At 35.5% G+C, this 18,358-nt stretch overlaps 2 protein-coding genes across 2 annotated transcripts in view; both read left to right on the top strand.

Annotated features, from left to right (window-relative positions):
* Nucleotides 1-16,959, top strand: part of LOC142348751 (target of EGR1 protein 1-like) — a 588,447-nt gene extending 571,488 nt beyond the window's left edge. Inside the window, exons 2-4 of the mRNA XM_075400240.1 lie at nt 8,630-8,846; nt 9,969-10,081; nt 15,730-16,959. Coding sequence (XP_075256355.1) covers nt 8,698-8,846; nt 9,969-10,081; nt 15,730-16,802 — 1,335 coding nt within the window. The 5' untranslated portion in view covers nt 8,630-8,697 and the 3' untranslated portion in view covers nt 16,803-16,959. The remainder of the gene's footprint in view (nt 1-8,629; nt 8,847-9,968; nt 10,082-15,729) is intronic.
* On the top strand, nt 3,211-5,040 carry LOC142348728 (mitochondrial S-adenosylmethionine carrier protein-like). The gene has a single exon (XM_075400197.1). It carries the CDS (start codon nt 3,240-3,242, stop codon nt 4,056-4,058), a length of 819 nt encoding a protein of 272 aa, XP_075256312.1. The 5' UTR covers nt 3,211-3,239; the 3' UTR covers nt 4,059-5,040.
* Nucleotides 16,960-18,358: the final 1,399 nt, after the last annotated feature.

Below are 18,358 nucleotides of genomic sequence, written 5' to 3'. Positions count from 1 at the left end.
CTCAATGTAATTGAAAACTGTTTGAGGGCAGTTCATTGAAGCATTTTTTTTTGAATCAGGGTTACATATCACAGCAATTTGTTGAAAAAAGCTGAAGTACTTGAGATATTTTTGCGATAATGGAAAAGATCTTTCCTCGTATTTTTTAGATCTCATTGTATTTCATCGGAATCTTTATTATCAATTGTAATATCTGAGGACAAAAATCAGTTTCGATCTCCTTTTTTTGAAACATGTAAATTACTCACACTATAACCCTAAGGTTATATATCTACATGCTCTAAAATGTTAAATAAATTAATCAGTATTGTTATTAATATAATAATCTTCAAATTGTGGTTGTTCGTTTTCATAGGTAAAAACAGGATTTGAAGGCTCCTATTTGTCTATTAACGGGTACTTACTTGTGTTGATGAAGCAAAAACGCGGTTAAAATATTTTTCAAGCAGGTTTTACTGTTAAAAGATCTTATTGAAGAGGGCAATTTGTGCCATTTTTGACCGCTTTTCAAGATTAAGGATTTGTTACTCCACATCGTTTTTGTTTTTTTTTCAAAATAATTTGATTTGTTCTCTTGTTCTGTCTAGCGTTATGGCGACTCAAAAACATTTTAAAATTATTGGATGTTTCCCATTGTCTTATGTCTGTTTGTAGATTCATTAGGCTAACTTTTGAGATAAACAATTCGGCTGGCAGGATACGATCCTTAATGAGAAGATCAATAGAGTGGTCAAATTTTTGACAAAAAAAAACAAACTTTTATTCCCCAGTTAATTTGCCTGTTTATGCGGTTTAAGTTTTTCACTGTAAGAGTTTGAAGGAATACACCACTGAAAGAAAGATGAGAGAGTACAACTGACTTGAAAACATCAATTCTCACTTTTAAAGGTATTTGATTTCTTACAAGATACAAAGAACGAACTGCATTAGCCATTTTGCTTAAAACTGAGTTCAGGTGATTTTCAAAGTTTAGGTTTGAATCAATTTGTGCTCCCAGATAACGACATGCTTGATAACTTCGCCTTTGAAAAAAAACTCTGGATCCGAATTAGTATGATTTGTAAATAATAACATCTCTGTTTTATCGGCATTTAAAGTGAGTTGATTCTCTGTCAGGTATTTGTATCTTTGTTCTAATATTTTTCAATTTTTTGGTGAATATTTTCATTACGTTCAAATTTGCATATAATACTAGTGTCATCAGCAAATTGAACAACATCATTTTCACCTTCCAACTTGACAGAAAAATCGTTGATATATGACAGAAAAATAAGAGGTCCTAACACTGTTCCTTGTGGAACACCATTAATAGTTATTTTATCTGATAAGTCAATACCCAGTTTTACGCATTGTGTTCGATTTTCGAGAAAAGATTTGAGAAGAAAAATTGTTGATTGAGAGAGGTTGATATTTTCAGCTTTCTTGAGAAAGATCTCATGTGAAATTGAATTGAAAGCTTTTGCAAGATCTAAGAATACAGCACCTGTGTCGTTGTTATCTTCCATTTTTCCTATTATTTTTCAATAAAATAAAGCACAGCATCAGTAGACGACTTTCGAGATTGGAAACCGAATTGTTTTTTGTTCAAGAGCGCAAATTTTTCATGATGTTCTACAAACTGATTAAGTAAAAGCCTTTCAAAAACTTTTGCGAACGTTGGTGTTACAGAAATTGGACGATAATTAGTTAAAACAGAAACATCTCCTTTCTTGAAAATTGGTGTGATGTGCGCAGCCTTAAGAATTGTTGGATAAACTTTCTCTTGAAAACAATCGTTAAATGTAATCTGAAGATGTGTCCCAAGAGCATATTTTCCGGACTTCAGTGCCCAAGCATTGATGTATCCCGGCCCTGTTGCTTTGTTGTTGTCTAGATTGTCAATAACTTTATAGATTTCCCTCAAAGTAAAAGGTCTAAAGTTAAACTCTTGAAATTTTCGCTCTGTTTTTTCGACGTTCAATGGAACAATCTGCGCTCTGTAGATGCCAATTTCGCTGAAAATTCTGTTAAAAGCGTTACATATTTATTTTTTGTCTTTCGTTTTTCTACAATTCTCATCAATTTCTGTGATGTTTGGAATGTTGTTTTTCTTTCCGATTTTTTTAATGAATTTCCATTTCTCGTTTGAGGTTTTAATTTCCGTAAAAAATTCCTCTGAAAATTGATTTTGTGCTTCTTTTAACTTTCGATTTACATGGTTGCGATACTTTTACAAGGTTGCGATACTTTTACAAGTTTGCGAAACAACCTCCTAAGGGGTTCCATCCTCTGCATTCGAGGTCGAGGACACTAAAGCGGAGCGAAATTGTTGATGCTTCAATGGGAGCTGTTGTTGAAGAAGGGAGGTTGTTTGTGTCACATATCTACTTTCGTTAATTGCTCTCAAACGCACTTTGTAGCAATTATATTAGTCCTGTCGGTATTTTTTATGCGATTTTTTGTTTGACCGATTTTTCGTCTGACGCATTTGACTTTTCGTCCTCAAAAACGGGATGCACAAGTAGCGCCCAGCGGGCATTAAGTGCACTTAGAGCCTTTCAGCTAACTAGTCTCCAAGTATGCGATTAACAAACTGTTTTGGAGACTTATACTTATGTTGTGAAGAACTGTTCTTAGAGGTTGACTCCCCCCACTGTTGCCCCCCCCCCCCCAACTGTTGCCATCCCATCAGCCCCCGGTACACCCATCAGCCCCCAGGACCCAATTAATTGCCCAATAATTAGAGAAAATTGAAACAACATTCCCCTACGTCGGAAACCTGCAAAATTCCGAGACAAAAAACTCCCGTACTACAAATTTTTCCGCAAATCTAAAGTAATTTGAAAGATTATGGGTTGAAATAAATTCCGTCTTCGATGAAGAAGTGGAATGCTTGCAACAGTATAACCATATTCGTACAATTTTGTGAAGTCGAGACTAAAGTTTTTAAAGTCTACGAAGACAGTTCCTGGGCTTTCAACTGCAGCTGTGGACATTGTAACCCGGTGCAGAAGCTCAGCTCAGTCGTTATATGAAGGGTGCAAACCCATGTGGAAAGACCCACAGAAGCCTAAACTCTCTCTCTCTCTAATTGATCAATAATTGCATTTATTGCAATAGTTTATTGTAAGGTTTTGCCAATTAAATTAATTGATGTAACCTTTTTTCTCTAGCCAATAAATTGCAATTAATTTTTCCAAATCCCTGTTTGGGGAGGGGCATTTTTAACTAAGTTTTCTTACTTTTTTCAGATACTAGATATGAGTCTCTTCGGAAATTTCCTTGCTGGGGGTCTTGCTGGATTAGCAGTTGATATATGTTTGTTCCCTCTCGATACTATAAAAACTCGCTTGCAAAGTGAACAAGGATTTTTTAAGTCGGGCGGATTCACAGGAATTTACAAGGGAATTGGATCTGTCCTTTCCGGTTCGATTCCAGGAGCATGCGTATTCTTTGTCATCTACGAAGGATTCAAGGCTTATTTTTCTGTGTATCCTTCTGGATCGACAGCTGAAGCAACTGTACAAGCAATTGCTTCAGCTCTCGGAGCAATTGCAGCATGTATTGTTCGAGTCCCCGTGGAAGTTGTGAAGCAACGATCGCAAGTCAGTCTTGAAGCTTCGAAATCGAGCTATGATGTTTTTCAGGAAACAGTTAAAAAGGAGGGATATCGAGGTCTTTATCGTGGATTTCGAATAACTGTCATCAGAGACAGCACATTTTCTCTGTTGGAATTTCCAATCTGGGAGCAGATGAAAACGTCGTATGCTGTATACATGGGAATTGCAAAGACCGCTCCTTTTGCAGCTGCTTGCCTGGGAGGTGTTGCGGGTGCGATTTCAGGATTCTTAACCACCCCGATCGACGTTGCAAAAACTCAAATGATGCTCGCGGAAAGCGACTCGATGGCGACCAAAATGGGATTTTTCCAGTCCTTGGCGCGGGTTGCAAGTCAGGGAGGATTACCTGGATTGTTCCGAGGTGCAATTCCACGAGTTTGCTGGATCTCAATTGGAGGTTTTATCTTCCTGGGAGTTTATGACTCGGCGCTCAGTTACATGAGCACAGTTGCTGCTTAATATCAATGTCACAAAGCACTATAAGTTGAACCAAGCTGGAGGTACAACCGTTTTATCTTAAAGATGCTCGATGGAAATTGAAATAATCCTGGGGTGCGGCTGTCGTGATATAAATTGAATGTATTTTTTGAGATGTAATTAATTGCCCAGAGAAGCATATTAAAAATCAAGTCTGTCTTTGGCTTCATTGATATATTTTTCTGATAAATATTGTTTTCGAAGCTCTGGGAACAAATCTTTCACAGCTACTACTTCATTTTGCAACAAAAATGGGGAATGTAATAGTTCAGCTGAGTTCGTTGCTTTTTCCCTATAAATAAGTGGAAAATCTCACCTTCAAGTGAGCTCTGTGTCTGTTTACACAGTGGCAGCACTATTTCAAACAATGGTTGCTCTAGTTTTCGAAGCTCAATATCAATTTTACCATTAGCGCACTAATTTAAATATAACTGATCCCCCCCCCCCCCCCAACAAAAAATGAATCTTCCACCCATCGATATTAAAATAGGAAATTCTGCTTTGTAAGATTATTTTGATTTTTCATTTTACAAGTTAGTTGTCCATTGTACGTACGAGATGGGTGTCCATGTGCAGTAACCAATTGCTGTTTGAGAAGTCGAGTTAATTCAAATGTAATTAATATTAAGTTGTAAATTCCGCTGTAAGTTGGTGCAATCAGTAATAAATGATGTTCATTAGTTCCGCCCAACCTATCCATATCAACCACGGGAACTTATATGGTACGTTGTTAAATTTTTCTGTTTGTATTTTCACTGTAACTTGTTTAGAGGAATATGTTCCGAATTTGGTGCCAATTTTAATGTAAATATTGTTCTTTGGTTTCATCTAATGTTGGACGTTTTATCTTCGATTTTGGTTTTGTATATGTCTAACATGAGCATTTCAAATCATTAAATTTTGATCATTCTGATTATGTCACCAATTGTAATCATACAAAGTTTAATTAAAATTATGTATTGAATGATTTTTTGAAATTTGTCAATGAAAATTTCAACGTCGATACGTAAAAAATAGTTTGATAAGCGGAGTTAGTTTTCTCGTGCCTAGTTACTGTTCATTTAATGCAATTGACTGGCCTATAGAGAGTTTTGAAACTCAAGGCGGACGGGGCATCTGGTTTTTTATAGCTAGTTACCACTATTTTCCAAGGTAAATTTAAAAGACATAAAATTGGCTTTCACCAAAATTATTTGAGTAAATCAAGCCATTAAAATATTTTCATGAAAAACAGAGAACAGTAATATGGAAAAAGAACTATGGGTATTTAAGAATGTTAATTTTTAAATACTTTCATGGAAAACAGAGGATAGTAATGGATAAAGAACTATCGGTATTTATGATCATTGTTTCTTTTTCAAATGAGCGAAAGAGCCATCGTTAAGAATCCTCCGCTTTTTCGTTGTCTCAATAAGGATTTTGTATTAAGTTTTGTGTGATCTAAATTGCTCTCATTTGATATTCTGGGAAGCTTAACTCAATTTACGAAATTTTGCTACTAAAACTAAATGAAAAGCTAAACCAAGGTAAAAATCAAAGATAGAATCAAGCACCGAGAGCAATTGATCTTTCATTATCGTTTATCGCGTAAGTTTGATTTAAAAAAAGCTTTTCATAAAATTGCAAGTTAATCTTGCATCAGATTGAATTGACAGCCTCAAATAGTATTCACTTGCCTTCAACTGGCCGAGTTTAAAATTAAAGATTTATTAATTGCTCTCAAACGAAGTTTGTAGCAATTATATTAGTCCTGTCAGTCTTTTATGCAATTTTTCGCTTGACCAATTTTTCGTCTGACGCATTTGACTTTTCGTCCTCAAAAACGGGATAAACAGGTAGCGCCCAGTGGACATTAAGTGCTCTCAAAGGGCGGTTCTTAGAGGTTGAAGACACCCCCAAATGTTGACCCCCACCCTTCCCCCACCTATTCATCACCCCACTGTTTCCCAGGAAAGGAGGTGTAAAGGAACCTCCTCTAAGATTTTATAGTAAGTCACTGCATAGTTTCTAGTGGTAGTGGAATGGTTTCAACATTTTAACATCACGAATTTTTGTATTTTTTTAAACAAAACGTGCAGTTTTTTTCAATGTTTTTGACATTTTTCATTATTCACGTCTTTCCAGATACAAGGCCAGAGGACGTCCTTAAGGGTCTGATAATAAGTTACTGAAAAGGTTTTTTTGCTATGGAATAGCTTCCAATTTTTTAATATGACAAATTTTAGCAATCTTTTTTGCATTTTTTTTCAAGATTTTCGATTTTTTTTCCGGTTTTTAGGTTTCTTTAGCCTCAAGAGCCGGGGAACCTCTCCAGAGTTTGACAATAGGTTACTGCATACTTTCTAAATGTAATGGAATGTTTTTCAAGATTTCAACACCACGAATTTTTATCATATTTTTTTTTACAAAACTTTCTATTTTTTTCAATTTTTTTGACGTTCATTATTCCGGTTTTTAGCCTGACAGAAATTCGCTGTTAGGGTTTGATAATAAGTTAGTGAAAAATGGTTTTTGGCCATGGAATAATTTTCAGCTTTTATTACAAATTTTAACAGTTTTGTATGTAACTTGCAATTTTTTTTCGAGTTTTTTTGAAAATTTTAATTTTTTTGGTTTCTCTAGCCTCAAGAGCCATATAACCTCCTCTAGGGTTCGATTATAGGTTAATGCATAGCTTTTAGATGTAATGGAATGTTTTTCAAGATTTTGATTTTAATTTCAGCAATTTTTAAAAACATTTGCAGTTTTTTCAAGTTTTTGAATCTTTTTGAATTTTTTATCGTTTTTTCCGGCACCAGGGTCCTAGGGACCTCCTCCGAGGTTTGATATTGAGCTGTCGCATAGTTTCTAGATTTAATGGAATGGTTATCAATATTTTAATGACTCCAGTTTTAGCAATTTTTTGACAAAATTTATTTTTTCAAATTTTCGGAAAATTACTATGTTCCAAGTTTATGGATATTTATGAGCCAGTGAAACTATTTAAAGCTTGAAATAGGAATACTGGATAGTCTCTTGAGACAATGAAATGGTTTTGAAGATTTTAATATCTTGATTTTTAGCAAGATTTTGTTAAAATTTGCGATTGTTTTCAAAATTTTTGAATGTTTTTGTCCTTTTCTGAGTTTAACGATCATTACTGGCCAACGAAGCTTCTCAAGTCTTGCAGATGGGTTACTTGACATAACTTCAGAGACAAACAATAGTTTTTAACATTTTCATTGCGCAATCTGGAAGTTTTTCTGTTAAATTTTGCAATATTTTGCAAATTTTTAAAATCATTTTTATTTGATTTATTTAACAAGGCTAGAAAACTAAAAGGTGCAGAGTCGAATCAAGCTAAAGCTAGACTCACTAAACCGTTGCTAGCTACCGAAGAAGCCAACCGCTCTCCGGTCGTTTGAGAGCAATTCGCCCGACGTTAGTCGCTTATGTTTTTGTTTTGCAGCAAAGTTTATCGAGTCTGACAAACTTTTGGGAGTGTTTTCTGAAAAAATGGAATCCACATCCGACCAGTGTTCTGGTAACCGAAATGATAAAAACAGCCTTACCCTCCTTGTAGTTCTGGATCTCCCCGCCGCTTTCAACACGGTAGATCCTATTTTAGTGTTAACGATATACTACAACTTCTCATAGAGAACAGCACAAGAGCATGATTTACCAGTAATTTTAAAGGCAGATTCTCTAATGCGGAGTACAACAGAACATCTAATATGAGGAATATTAGAAAGGGTGGGTGTCTCCTTTGTGGTGTGATGTCGCCAATGCTCATAACCGCAACTTCGAGTCCCAAACGTTCTTACACTGTTGAAAAGCGAAATGGAATTTTGTTTACAACTTGGAGCGAGAAGGCCAGTTTTGAGTTCATCAACAACACATCCATACCAATACCATACTTATAGTGACCAAGTAAAAATGTTCGTTCACCAGCAACAACAACATACATGAGTTCAAAAGCATTCAACAAGGTGCGGTCCGCGATTAATTGAAGCTAGATAGAGAATTACTAAACAGGCTGCCACCAAAGATGCCAGAGGAGGAGCAGACGTAGCCACGTATTATGCGTAGTAAACTGCAACAAACTAGAACCGGATATTGCTTTGTGCTATTCTCATTCTTGAAAAGTATATCTGCTGACGTTCCGAACTGCTGTCCTTATTGTGATGGAGGACCATACGATGTTATCCCATCTCAAAAGTACTGAACGAAACTAAATTGGGTGGACTTGATCTTAGTTGTCCAAAACTACCGCAATCCAACGAGTAATCCGCTTTTCTTGCCCTTTCCCCGGGAATGATGCTGTAAATTCTGAGATGGCTAAAGGTTTTATTTTTTTTCTGAACAAGCAAATTTTACTCGGCAACACGGGCTGGCTGATTTTTACTTTTTACTGCTTGTTGATACTTTTGTTCTTAAAAACATAAACGTTCCATGAGCTACAATCGGCTATTATATATGAAACGGCTATTATATATGATACGTTTATTAATTTTGTTGATTGCGATGGACAAATTAATGGCTAAGACTTGTAACAAACTACGTTTTTATTACAGGTTAGAATGAAAAAGATGCAACTAAGACGGTAACTTACAACAACAACAACAAAAGCTGATTGATAGTCATGGCAGATTTTACTATCAATGTTCCTATAGTTGAGTTGAATGTGAGCAACTTTGATGGGAGAAGTTATCAAGAGCTAGTCGAAATCATTCACAAGTCGTCCTTCTGTTCTATTGACTTTGAACTTAGTGGGTTGGGAGAATCATCAAGGTACGTTAACTAATGATTGTGGTTAATTGGTACTAAATGGTAATCTGTAATTGATAGTTTGACAACTTAATATAAGTATTTTACTATAATTTTTTTCTGCGTAATCGTAGCGGAGCAGCAGTAGGCTTTTAGTCTGCAGTGCATTAACTGTAGCCTGTTCTCGGCTGTCCTTTTCTATTTAATTATATATACATTTTGTTCTTACTGGTATATACAAAATGTATTGACTATTCTCGCCTCTTACTGCGCAATACAAACTATTATGAGTTCTGAAACTTTGTTAAGTTTGTTTAGCATACGGTATTGTTTATGGCTGGGAAAGGAAGCCGACCCGTTAATTGTCCAGGATTGAATTGCGAAGGTCTTTAATAATCCATGCCTCTTAGTTTAATTCAAAGCCCTATCTACTATTTGCTATTTTAGGTGTTCTAGTATCCTTAGAGTGGCGATAATACATGTGTCACTTTAAGTTAACGGGCGGAATTATACTAAGTGTAGCAGATGATGCTCTGGTGAAATTTTTGCGCGGGGGGGGGGGGGGCGGGTTCAGTGTACTTCATGAAGGTTTACTGAATGTTTACAGCTGTTATGGTTGAACTGAAAAGCTTGTGAAGCGATATCGTCAACTACAGGAAATGTAGCAAAGGTGTGGGCACATTTAGAGCACCTTTGTTATCGGGTGAATAACATCGTATGCTAAAACTTTTGTGGCTCTCATACTGACCGTGAAAGCATTAGTTTATCCATGGCATTGATTTTGTGTTATTGAGCGTTCCATTCTTGACTCTTCTATGCAAAAATTTCTGTAGTCGACAGCGTACATGCGCTGTGACAGGTCAAATAGTTATTTTTCTTGATTGTATAAATGCTTCTAGCTCCTCGGTAGGTATTACGTAGTGTTACCAAATAAGGAAAATGATTATAATGCTCTTGATTATAATGTAAGGAAAATCTGACGATATACGATTAAAACAGTTAAAAGGTCATTCAAACCATTTTTACGTAAAAGGAGATTAGAACGTGAAGCTGTTCTCTTATGTGTAAATAAAATTCATGATGAGGATTTGCTACAAATTCCGGGAGAGAAATCAAATGCAAATTAAAGTGATCATTTTTGTTTAGGTGTTCCTCAGTTCAGGAGAGATACGAGTCAGTGAAGAAGGCTGCCCAGACTAGATCCATCGTGAGTGTCGGTCTGGCATTCTATGTTCACAACCACCACAAACAACAGTCCGGTTAGAAGAAAGCAGTGCTTCCATTTTCCTATTTTTTTCTATATAGAATCTTCGATAAAAATGATTAACTTCAAAGCCTTTTTTATTGATAACGACTGGTTTTTACTCTTTTCAATCATTTCAATGAATTTTTGTTCGAAAAGCTACTTTTCTTCTAGTTCGAAGAAAAGGGATTAGGTTAATCACTAGAATTTTGGCATAAAAATTATCATTGTAGCATTTTTTCGTGCAATCTTTAAGGAATGAAATTCTTAACAACGAATTATTGGTTTTCTTTCCACCGTGAACAACTTTTTTTTGTTTTTATCACCAATTGTGAACAAATACCTGTTTTTGTCTGATAATAAATTGTGTAGCATGTCATTACACTTAGTACATACCAGTAAAGAAAGAAAGAAAGAAAGAATTAATTTCTCCAAGTACTCAATATAAACAAACTATAACAAACATCAATCTATAAAGAGACTCGGAGGGGACAGACAACGGGACAAATTGTCCTCAACACTCTGCCCTTCATAAAGGAAATACTTTAAGGAAATACATTAAGAAGTAAATTTTTCCCAATTTCCAGTTCCATTACGAAAATATGTGCGAGAAAATTGAATCATGCTACTCAAAGTTTCTGAAGCCAGGCTTATTCTGGTAGTGCTGTAGCATGCACGTAAATGGTATTAAAAAAATAACCCTTACAGAGAAAAAATGTGTTTTACAAGCTCTCTGTTGTTAAGTATGTAAGAGTCTTTCAATTTGTGATAAAGATTACTTATGTCATTAACAGTGCAGTTATCAAAAGTAGTGAACAGATTCTGTTTTGCTAACAGATTATAAAGTTTTGCGGCGCGAAATCGCACTGACAGTCTTCCAGCTTTTTTTCTACAAAGAGGTTCATGCAAAAGATTATAAGAATCATTTCTAGTAGATCTTTTGTTCTCAAAACAAAATAAATCATTAAGGTATTTTTCAGAATGCAATTGGTATATAGATCTCAGGACAAACTTCAGCATTTCGTAGATATGTAGTTCGAATACTGACATTATTTTGTGTCTCTGGAATATATCTTCACAATGATCACGGCGGTTACGAAAATAAATAAACTTTAAAATTTTTTTTGTGTAGATAAATTTTTTCCAAATTTGAATATTTTGTGGAACCATATAATAAAATACCGTATTGTATTATTGGATTTATATTGCTTTTGTAGTAGCGAATTAGCAACTGCCTTGGAACGTAATGTTTTAACTTACAAATAATACCACACTGTTTACCGAGTCTCTTTTTAACATAATCAATATGAAACTTGAACGTCAGTTTAGAATCTAAATTTAAGCCAAGGTATTTACACTTTTGTTTAATAATAACCGGACAATTGTTCATACTATACTGGTGATTGGAAGCACTAGCACTTAGATTTAACTGAACTGTTTTATCCAAATTAAGGGACAATTTGTTTGCTAATAGCCAACTGCCAATTTCATTGAGATCCGTTACAATGTCCTCAGGTTTACATCCAATCGATGATATATTAGTGTCATCTGCAAACAGAATTATATTTGTGAATTTGCAGCATGCGGTAATATCATTAATATAAATAATGAACAAGAGGTCCGAGGATTGATCCTTGTGGTACTCCACAATTTAACTTTCTCCAGTTTGATAAGCAACCATTGACTTGAACTCTTTGGTACCTATTAGATAAATACGAAGCAAACCACTTGTGACAGTTACCGCGAATACCATAGAATTCTAATTTATGCAGCAAAATTTTATGATCAATCGTATCAGACGCCTTTTTTTATATCAAGGAAGAAACTTATTATTAACTTATTTGTACAAGTTCGGATCCTTTCAATAAATTCGACCATGGCATCAACAGTGCTGTGTTTCTGGCGGAATCCAAATTGTTTATTCGTAAACAACAGGTTATGCTCGAAAAAATTATACAATCGAATAAACATAATTCTTTCAAAAACTTTACTCCAAGTAATAAGCAGTGATATTGGCCTATAATTGTTTTCATCGGTCTGATCATCATCCTTATGCAAAGGATTAACTTTGGCTTTTGCTAAAGCTCCGGGAAATTTTCCTTTAAAGAAGGATAGATTGATAAGATATGTTAAGTATGGAACAGTAACCTCTGAGCTAGTTTTTACCAGAACGTTGCTGATATTGTCAAGCCCGGAAGAAGACTTATTGTCTAATTCATCAATAGTTTTTTGTACTTCATTATCTGATGTTGGATAGAGGAACCTTGACTTGTCATTTGAAGGTGTAGTTTGGAGAGGAACATAAGGAAACTTACTTGAGATATTTAGCCCAGCATCAGCAAGAAAATCGTTGAATGCGTTTGCAATATCACTGTCATTAGGACATTCAACCCCACAGTTACGTAAAAAGTGTACGTTTTTTCCATGCTTTTACCACTTAGATCATTTAAAAGTTTATAGACTTGTCTTGAGTCTCCCATGCATGATTCGAAAACATTTGTAATACCTTTTCTTATTTATTCTCACCAGGTTTTCAAACTTGTAGCGCAGTTTAAATTTTTCGAGATGAACATTTTTCTTTGTTTTCTTCCATTTACAGTGAGCGAGGTGTTTACTGTTTCTTAAATTTTTAAGTTCATTTGATATCCATTTGGGATTCTTTCCTACTTTAGACTGGAATGTCCTAAAAGGGGGCAAACTCATCAGTGATTTCCATGAACAAACTGTTGATGTTGTTGTAAGCTTCGTCAGCATAAGCTGCTTCAACAATATAATTTCTTAAAGATCTAAGATGTTCATGTAATGCGACCTTATACTGCTCAACTTTCGCAGGGCTTTTTAGGAAAGATGTATCACGGAATGCATTTACTTCTGAACATTTTTGTGTGGTCTTCCATTTAATTGTTAGGGGGTAATGATCAGAAAAACTTTGATGTTCAAGAACAGAAACTTACGGCGATACAAAATTCTGCTGTATGATATGATTAATTCAAGACATGGAAGAAATTGTTACTCGAGTAGGCGATGTTTCAAACAGTTCAAAACCATTAGACTGGATCGCATTTTTGTAATCCTTAATCAGCTGGTTATCTTTCAGAATATCGAAGTTGAGATCTCCGCAGACAACAAAAGGAGTTTCAATTGATGTATGCTTTTCGAAGAACTGGTCTAGCAGCTCTACAAAAAGCTTTTTGTTGTTACGAGGTTTATTATAAATAGTTAGGACTTTGAACCTTTTTCCTGCTTTAGAAATTTCAGCAAACAGAGCTTCCTCAAAACAGGTTTCAGTTTCTTCGCTTATGCTCAAATCATTTCTCACTTGAATCATCACACCTCCGCCCCTTGAAGGTCTACATTTTGTTAGATACTGAGAGTAACCGTGTAATAAGAAACAATTTGGGTCATCATTTTCAGATAACCATTTTTCAGTTAAACATAGAACAGACGGAGGAGAACTAAGATCTAGTATTAGTTCTTCCAATTTGTCCAGGTTCTTTTTTAAGGACCTCACATTTAACTGCATCACAAGAACATTAAACATTTCGGGAGCTCCGAAAACTACAATTTGTATCATTCGCATTAGTGATCACCTCAGTCGAACATTTCTCAATTGGTTGATTAGCTTCTTTTATTGCTTCAACGAATGCAGGAACTAGCGATTGAACAATATCATTCGCTGGGGACGCTGTATCCTCTGATTCAAGAGCTGGCGACAATTGAAATCGTTTTCGCTTAGCACCGTGAGGCAACAAGAATGATGGTTTTCTTGTCAGTGTTGGCGGCTGTTTCGGCGTTTCGATGTGATTATTCAACTGCACTTGAGTGGGCTTCGTTGGAATACAGTCTTGCTTAGGATTTTTGATAGCAACATAATCTTTCAACTCCGCAGTTTTCTTTACTTGTATAGCATCTGCATTAGGATGATTCTGGTTATACACAAAAACATCTTGTCGTCTAGTATAAGCAAGTAGTCCCATTTGCTTTGCCTCACTCTTAATCTCCCGGTCTCTCGGGGCTAAGCATTCTTCAATTTGAACCGCCCGTCCCATTGAATTAGATATCCCCGTCAACCATGTTCTTCGTCTCCAAACTAAATCCCTGTCTTGATGATAAATGAATTTGACGATGATAGGAGCTTTCAGATTTTGGTTGAATGGATGACATGCTGCAATGATTGATGGATTTAGATTAATCTGTAACACGTCTTTGAGAAGGTATAGTATACTTGTTAAAGCATCACCTTTGTTTTCAATATTGTGGAATATGAGGCATAATTTCCGCGAGTATTTTTGGAGCTCCACCGTCCTTGTCGTCGAGTTTATGAGTTTCATTTTTATTGAATACTGCCATGTCTTGCAGTTTACGCTGATTTTGTTTCAGGGATTTAATTTCATCATGTTTTATTATCAGCTCAATCATCTTTTTCAGTAGATCTTTGGTCGAGGCGGTATCATCGCCTTCTATGGCTTCTACTTCCTCTACAATAGAGTCAATTTCAAAGCAGTCTAGATCAGAGTCTGTGTCTCGACAATTATCAAAGTCCATACTCAGTCCCGGATAGTTTACACAAAAAAATTAAAATAGTATCGCGATTAGCTTAATTAATGAGTAAGTCGGTCCAACCTCGGGCCTCCCCACCAACAAAGGATCTAGAAGTCTCTCGGAAAAACCAAAGTACTTAAGCTTTCTGCTGCTGCTTTTTCTTTCGCTTCTTCTGAGATGGCTTGCTCTTCTTGATGAGCCTTTTAGCACAGAATTTCCGTGGTCCGAAAAGCTCTAGTTTATCTCTTTTTCACCAGAGGGCAAATAAAATTCTTGCTTCAGCAACAACGCAAGGATGCAGTTTTGAAAATTCGTTGATAAGATTGTGATTTTTCCTGTTACGATGCAAAATAAGCTGTTTAAAGGCGTCAATGACAACAGTTCCAGTCGATCGAAGGTCTTCTAGACAGAGCGGAGCACCAATTGGTTTTTTTTTAAATACAATAGCAGCAATGCGGTCTTAATATTGCAAAAGAATGTCAATTAGCTCAGGAACAGGACAGGCTTTTGTTTGCTTAAATGGGGTAATTGCGTTATTAATTACGTCGTGCCAAATCACCAAATTACTTTTCTTATACAGACCACACCCAACGTTCAGAAGATTTTGAAGTAATTTTGATCTCTCCGGAGTTCTCACGTTGAAACTGAGACCACCCCAGTGGTAATGACTCCCCAACAAAGGTTTCTTTTCGTGGTATGACAGTCCGTTGAATGTATTTCTTAGCGAATTGGCTCCAATAATAAATACCATCACATACAATGCCGGCCTCTAAAACCCTCTACTGAATAAGAGGTAATCTAATGTAATCCGGACTTTCAATCGGTTGGCTGAAAAAGAACTAAATAGCCTCACGAGTGCAAGTGGAGACTATTTAATAAGTTTATCACAACAAGTTTATAAATGTGTAAAATAGCAATTATATATGGTCGTATTCGATTGGGGGGAAACGAAAGAGTTCCAAATTATTTAATAGTCATTTAGCTATATTAGAAATGTTTTAGCTCAAGTTTTGGTTAATAATTTTTAAAGGGCAATAATCCTTATTAACGCATTAATTAAGCATAAAGGCAATAAATGGGATCTTACTTTCTGTTTTACATTTGATGAAGTGTTTTTTTCAGGGTGTTTATTGCCCTTTGATGTGTACGTTTTCGATGCCAAAACCCTCTGCCGTGAAAATTTCATCATCGAGCCCAAAGCTGCCAGTTTTCTAATAAAACACGGCTTTGATTTCAACCACCTTTTTCAAACTGGATTGGGCTACAGTTTAGATGATAGAGATAAAATCCAATTTCCAAAATACCCGAGTCAATTCAAACCCGCAGATGTTCAAATTCGTCAAGTCGTCTTACAAATTATTCGTAGTCAAGTCCCAATTGTTGTTCACAACGGGTTTTGCGACTTGTTGTTTCTGTATCACCATTTTTACGACAACTTACCGGATAGAGCCGATGTTTTCCAGCAGAATGTGAACGATTTATTCCGCGGTGGAGTATATGACACAAAATATATTTCTTTCGATTCTGAAGACTTATCATGTAGCTATTTGAGTTACATATTCAAGAAAATTCACCGCAATAATGTTATCAAGCAAGCAAGTAGTGCAAAGCATGTCGAAATTTTGTTTCCAAAATTTAATAGTTTGAAACCGACTATAAACATTCCCTGTAAAGTTGGTCGGAAATTTAACGAACTTCTGAAAGGAAATAATATTTCACTTCAGCCTTGCTTGCAAATTTGTGAAAAGTTTGCTCAAAGCGGATTTTGCCTCGATGAAACGAATTGTGTATTGAGCCACAATGTTGATGACGTTTTAGACGCGGAATATTATTTCACGCATCAGCGAAATTCGGATAAACGAAGAAAATTGGACCACGAAGATCCAGAAAATTTAAACCCAGACAGCCGAACCAAAAACGACATGAATTCATCATTCGGACATCGGGCTGGTTTTGATTCATTTATTACGGGGTTTTGTTTTGCCTACTTTTTACTAACTCATGAAAAACCAGACGATTCAAACGACTTATGCATGGATGGCGACGCTAGTGATTTTCTGGAATCAAATTTTAATATCGAGCATGTTAAGAATAGACTGGCTTTAATGAAGAGGTCACACCCCTTTTGCCTCATGAAAAGTAACTTCGTCAAAATGTCTACAGAGCATATGAAGAAAAGTTCCATGTTATTCTGATGTAAACTCTGAATTGAGAATTAGACAATAAATGACTGCACAGACATGATAAGAAAAGTGGGATACATTTTATAACTTTGTTATGAGTTCTTTCTTGATTTGTTGTTTTCGTTTTGATGATGAAATTGTCGCAATAAATTTAGATTATGAGTAACAATTTTTCTTTTTGAGTATCTCAAGTTTTCTAGCTGTTAACTGTTAGCTTGATTTGCTTGTTAACTTACAGCTTTTCTAACATTTTTTTCTTCAGTTGTTTCTAGCTTGTTTGCTTGTCTCTTAGATTGAGAATTGGTTCATGCTGTGTTATTGTCATGCAGAGAAAAACGCGCATACATGTTATTATAGTTAAATTTTTCATGTAGCAAGTGTTCTGTTTTTCAGCTTGATCCAAAAGCACTCATTGCATGTCATGCTGAATCAAACAGATTTTTCATATTTTAATTCTGTGAGCAAACACAGTTTCGTACTCCTTAAAAGCTGATCTGATTTTAGTTTTTTTACTTCAAATTATTGCCAAAAACTTTTTTGTACCCCAGCCTAAATTTGTCATCACATTTGGTTTAAATTAGGGTTCTTTCTGTTATTGGCGTTTATAATGCAAATATCTCTAAAGTTTTTGCAATTATTGTACAATATAAGCTGTAAGCTGCTTTGTAAAGCTAAATATAAGCTTAATAAATGATAGCAACGCAAGGTGTACGTCAGAATAAAAAAGGAGACTAATAGCAAACAAGAGATTTATAATAAAACTTAGTAATAACAGCTTCTGTAAAAATATTGGCCAAACAACGAGAGGCAAGTGAAGTTAGAGGCACAATGGTTAAAAAACGGGCCAGGGACTAGAACAAAATACGACACGACAGAACATTCATAATCTTATTCTGGCATAGTATGCACGACCCGCGAGCACGTCTTTTTGGGAACTAATTTCTGAGGTGAATAAGGTTCGTTCTGTCATAATATTGAGTCCCATCATCAAACTCAAAAGGTTTTGTAGACGTTTTTTTTTTTGAAGTCAGCGATGAACTGGAATCAAAACATAATCATAATTGACAAGCTAAAACCTCGCAATTATCTCGAACTAATAAAATTTTTGCAATTCGGTTACTTTGAAAAACATTTAAAATTTCAAAAATAGTAATTTTTGCAGTTTTACACCGGATCAGGTGATGATCGTTTTTTGATCCGTCCGAGAGAATATTAGATAGTGAGGCAGCTGCAAACATAAATAGTTGTTTTTTAATGTAATTTTAAAACTTTTGTCAAAAACTATTTAAAACTGTCGAGAACGAGCAAAGTGTTCATTTTTACTTTTAATTAATTTGGCAACCTGCTGTAGCCTTGAAGTAATTCGGTGTAACTATTAAGGGTTGAAATGGCTTCAAAGCGTCTGTTTTGTTTTTGATCAATTCTTTTCAGCAGAAGATCGAACAAGATGGGTCGTGAGTGTCTGTGTCGTGAGTGTCTGTGAACAAGATGTGTCTGTGTCTGTCTCTATTTTTTATAGCAACGGAAACTCATAATGGAAATGTAAAAAGCCCAATCAATGCCTATGC

Source organism: Convolutriloba macropyga, chromosome 10 (assembly GCF_964194025.1).
Source record: "Convolutriloba macropyga chromosome 10, txConMacr16.3, whole genome shotgun sequence".
Classification (NCBI taxonomy): domain Eukaryota; kingdom Metazoa; phylum Xenacoelomorpha; order Acoela; family Convolutidae; genus Convolutriloba; species Convolutriloba macropyga.
The sequence above is the reverse complement of the archived record's forward strand: the minus strand, read 5'-3'. Positions and strand labels throughout refer to the sequence as shown.

Excerpts from the sequence above, each read along its gene's own strand:
- LOC142348728 (XM_075400197.1), top strand. The coding sequence starts at position 3,240 with ATGAGTCTCTTCGGAAATTTCCTTGCTGGGGGTCTTGCTGGATTAGCA.